The sequence below is a fragment of the Camelus bactrianus genome, chromosome 2 (assembly GCF_048773025.1).
Source record: "Camelus bactrianus isolate YW-2024 breed Bactrian camel chromosome 2, ASM4877302v1, whole genome shotgun sequence".
Lineage (NCBI taxonomy): Eukaryota > Metazoa > Chordata > Mammalia > Artiodactyla > Camelidae > Camelus > Camelus bactrianus.
Genome location: NC_133540.1, coordinates 23,058,426 through 23,063,102, shown reverse-complemented (window position 1 = coordinate 23,063,102; position 4,677 = coordinate 23,058,426). Strand labels below are relative to the sequence as shown.

The following is a 4,677-nucleotide window of genomic DNA, read 5'->3' as shown; positions in this document are numbered from 1 at the left end:
GACAGCACGACCTCAACACACAGCTTCCCAAACACACGGGCAGACCAGGGTCCCCTTTTGAATTTACAGCAGGAGGAAAGGTATAAAGATATTTAATAATAATGTTGAGCATGCAAGTGACTAAACATTAAACATCCACTCACCGGACGGGGGCGGTGGGGCGGGGCAGGGACCTCGCGCACCCCTCTGTCTGGAGAGCAGTTTCCCTGCGCGCTGTCACGTGGCGGGACTGCCGAACTTCCTCAAGGAGGCGGGGCCAGGGTGCTGTCACGTGACAGCACCGTCCCGCTTCTTTCCTCAGGGAGGCGGGGCGAAGGTGCACAGTCACATGACGCCAGCCGCGAGCTCGAGTTCGTTTACCAGGAGGCGGGGGCGGGGCGCGCTGTCACGTGACGGGACCGCCAGGCACGACCGTTTGCTCCGCAGGAAGCAGGGCGGGCGCCGCCATGGCCGACAACGGCCCGCCGGACGCCGGCACCGTGCAGGTGCTGCAGGACCTGGCCAACCGCCTGCGCATCCATTCCATCAGGGCCACGTGTGCCTCCGGCTCCGGCCACCCCACGTCGTGCTGCAGCGCCGCCGAGATCGTGTCGGTGCTCTTCTTCCACACGATGAGGTACAGGCAGACGGAGCCGCGGCACCCCGACAACGACAGATTCATCCTCTCCAAGGGCCACGCAGCGCCACTCCTCTACGCCGCCTGGGTGGAGGCGGGCGGCGTCGACGAACCCGACCTGCTGAACTTGAGGACAATCCACTGTGACCTGGAGGGGCATCCCACCCCCAGACTGCCGTTTGTCGATGTGGCGACAGGGTCACTGGGGCAGGGGTTGGGGGCCGCGTGCGGCATGGCTTATACCGGCAAGTACCTGGACAAGGCCGGCTACCGCGTGTTCTGCCTCATGGGCGACGGCGAATCTTCGGAAGGCTCTGTCTGGGAAGCGTTGGCCTTTGCTTCCCACTACAGTTTGGACAATCTTGTGGCAGTCTTCGACGTGAACCGCCTGGGACAAAGTGGCGTCACGCCCCTGAAGCACTGCACAGACGCCTATCGGAGTCGCTGCGAGGCCTTTGGGTGGAACACTTACTTAGTGGATGGCCACGATGTGGAGGCGTTGTGCCACGTGTTTTGCCAAGCAGCTCAAGTGAAGAACAAGCCCACTGCCATAGTTGCGAAGACCTTCAAGGGCCGGGGGATTCCAAACGTTGAGGATGCAGAAAATTGGCATGGAAAGCCAATGACAAAAGAAAGAGCAGAGGAAGTCATCAGACTCATTGAGAGTCAGATCCAGACCAATCGGAATCTCATTCCAAACCCCCCTGTTGAAGGTTCCCCTCAGATCAGCATCACGAATATAAAGATGAGCTCTCTGCCTGATTATAAAGTGGGCGACAAGATAGCGACTCAGAAAGCATATGGTTTGGCTCTGGCTAAACTGGGCCGTGCAAATGGGAGAGTTATTGTCCTGGATGGTGATCCAAAGAATACCTTTTGTGAGATATTCAAGAAAGAACACCCCGAGCGTTTTATTGAGTGTTTCACTGCAGAACAAAACATGGTAAGTGTGGCGCTGGGCTGTGCCACACGTGGTCGAACCATCGCCTTCGTTACTACCTTAGCTGCCTTTTTGACCCGAGCATTCGATCAGATCCGGATGGGAGCCATCTCTCGAACCAACATCAATCTCATTGGTTCCCACTGCGGGCTGTCGGTGGTTGCGGATGGACCCTCCCAGATGGCCCTCGACGATATAGCCATGTTCAGAAGCATTCCCAATTGCACTATTTTCTATCCGAGCGATGCGGTCTCAACAGAGCATGCTATTTATCTGGCTGCCAATACCAAAGGAATGTGCTTCATTCGAACCAGCGGACAAGACACCGCAGTTATTTATACCCCAGGAGAAAATTTTGAGATCGGACAGGCCAAGGTTGTCCGCCACAGCAGTAATGACAAAGTCACAGTTATTGGCGCTGGAGTTACCCTGCATGAAGCCTTAGTGGCCGCTGATGCTCTTTCTCAACAAGGTATTTCTGTCTGTGTCATTGACCCGTTTACCATTAAACCCCTGGATGCTGCCACCATTATCTCCAAAGCAAAAGCCACAGGTGGCTGGGTTATCACGGTGGAGGAGCACTGCCAAGAAGGGGGCATTGGGGAAGCTGTATGCGGGGCTGTCTCGGGGGAGCCCGGCATCCACGTTCATCAGCTGGCAGTGTCCGCAATGCCTCCAAGTGAGAAACCTAGTGAATTGTTAGATACGTTTGGAATCAGCGCTAGACACATCATAGCGGCTGTGAAAAATACTTTAATGAACTAAAATAGGCGATTTCTTTAAAAGTCCGTCTGTTGGCATGAGCCTTAAAACACCGGTATGTTTCTGTTACTTTGATGATTGTTGTTACAAAGCTGTCATTTGTATCTTTCCCGTTGTGCCTTAGTTTGTTGGTTTTTTTCAACAAAGCCATGTAACACCTTTCTTCATTCCTAATTCAGAAATTCAAGTCAACGATCTTTCTCTTAAGCTGTGAGTATGTATACAAATGTCACTATCACTTTTGAATTATTAAAGTAAGTGATAATATTTTCAGTTGCAGAATAGTAAACAAAACAACCACCTAAGGGAAGTTTCCTGCTAAGACTGCAAATCATTGACTAGGCTGGAATCAACGTAGGGGTAACAGTTTCTTAAATGTGTGTAATTTCTTTGGATGGAAAGAAGATGTGAATTTAATTGTAGACTTCGGAAGCCTAGGTTTAGAAGTGAGTGTGAGCTTTCATGTAATGCCATCCTCCCTGCAGCTTCTGGGATAATGTTTGACTTCAGTTGCCTTGGAATTTCCTCCGAAGTTTGCCTTCATCTCTCCTGCAGTTTAGAGACTGAAGGGCAGCGATAAAATCTCTGCTGATGTACTTGCAGTGAAATTGCAGTGACTTCTGTAAAAAGATAAAAGCCTGACTAGTTCTACTTTGCATGCTACACTGTATTGTGAGGTTTCAGAAATATTTCATTTTCTCAGTGACCAAACTGGATCACTAACTTGATTGTATTCGTCTTCCTTAGTGGAGACTAGAGTATGTAATAAAGCACTTAAAACCCAGTAGCTCTATTCAGTTTGTGCCGTGTGCATGTGACTTGCTTTCTAGCCTGATAAGCAAGAAACTCCCCTCTAAACCAGAAACAGAATGAGGCGTGTCCCCGCAACAGTAGTCCTGGAAGTAAGTCTGAGCTGGAGAAACATCACTAGAGAAAAACGTGTGTACTGAAGAGCCATCTCTTAAGCAGGCCCCTCACTTTTCACTGTGTGCATAGATTTTGTGGCTGGAATATAAGAACAAAGTACCAGTCATCAAAGTTCAAAACTAAATTTAAAATTACTCTTTGTCAGGTAATTAGTTCCTTATTTTTATTGCTTTCTTTTAAGTGTCCTCGTTAAGTTCTTTGGAGGCTTAACCAATTTGTCTCAGGGTTGTTGTTCTGGAAGGTATGGTAGAGACCAGGAATCACTGACTTGGGAATCAGAGAAATTGGGGCCTGCTTGGGACAATAGTCACACTGCCTTTTTTCTCTGAGCTGGTTCTGCTTTTTCCTATTGCAAATTGATCATGATCATCACTCTGTTTATTTCCTAAGATTTAAGGATAATTTTGTAAAAATAAAAACAGTTGCTATAGTATTACTATAGGATACAAATATCCAAAAAAAGTCATCTCACCAAAAAAAAAAAAAAAAAAATCCATGTAATTGTATTTGCTAGCACGGGATCTCTGCTACTTGTCAATTTTTAAATATTATTGTATTCTTCAGCTCTGACAGGTTCTTTTCAAATTTTTGTTCCTTGTGAAAATTCTTGCTGTGTTCATCTATTCTTCTCCCCAGTTCAGTAAGTATTCTCATTACTAATGCTTTCAACTCTTTTTTTGGTAAATTATTTATTTCTGTTTCATTAGTTGTTTTTATGTGTTTTCTCTTACTCTTTCAGTTGAAACAAATTCCTCTGTCTTCTCATTTTGCTTACCTTCCTTGGCCTCTATGGAATTAGTATAAAATAGTTACCTATTGCAGTCTTGAGGGGGTATCCTTTTACGGGAGCATCCCTTCGCAGTCTTCATGTGCCCTGTTGGTTTGGTAAGAGAGCATGAGTCATGTGTTTCCTCATGGTGCGCTGGCAGCTATCAACTTGTTAAGAGGTGGGGCTGGAAATAGAGGAGCCAGGGCAGGAGCCAGGGCTTCTCTCCTGCTCAGTGGCCACTACCACCCTACTGGGGTTGGGGTTGGGTCCCAAGTTGCTGGAGCAGAAGTTCTGGGAGCTTGTAATTATTCTGAAATGGCTCTGGTCCCTCTGAGTGTGTGCTCCTGCCCCTCCCAGCACCAGTATCACTGCCCCAAAGGGGATCAGTACTGGAGCAAAAGGGCCCAGAGTGGTTGGTTAGTGTGGTTCAGGGCCCAGGCTTTGGCAAACTCAGCCCCAGACTGAGTCCTGGACAACTTCTGATGTCCTGCCTCCGAAAGCTTCAGTCATGGCTGCTCCCACCCCATTCAGACACTGTTCAGGGTCCAAGCCTGCTCTGTCCCTCACAACTCACCCTTCTCTCAGCTGCAGAAGCCTTTGGTCCAGTGTAGAGCTACTTTCCGAAGCAACTGGGGCTAGAGAGGGCAATGAGCTCTGCTAGGG

At 48.6% G+C, this 4,677-nt stretch overlaps 1 protein-coding gene across 1 annotated transcript; it reads left to right on the top strand.

Moving 5' to 3' along the window:
- The first annotated feature begins 247 nt into the window (after nt 1-247).
- TKTL2 (transketolase like 2) lies at nt 248-3,095 on the top strand. Its single transcript, XM_010955517.3, has one exon. The coding sequence runs from the start codon at nt 447-449 to the stop codon at nt 2,319-2,321; it is 1,875 nt and encodes a 624-aa protein (XP_010953819.3). The 5' UTR covers nt 248-446; the 3' UTR covers nt 2,322-3,095.
- The last annotated feature ends 1,582 nt before the right edge of the window (nt 3,096-4,677 follow it).

What these genes read in the sequence shown, in the direction of transcription:
- TKTL2 (XM_010955517.3), top strand. Translation starts at nt 447, where the DNA reads ATGGCCGACAACGGCCCGCCGGACGCCGGCACCGTGCAGGTGCTGCAG.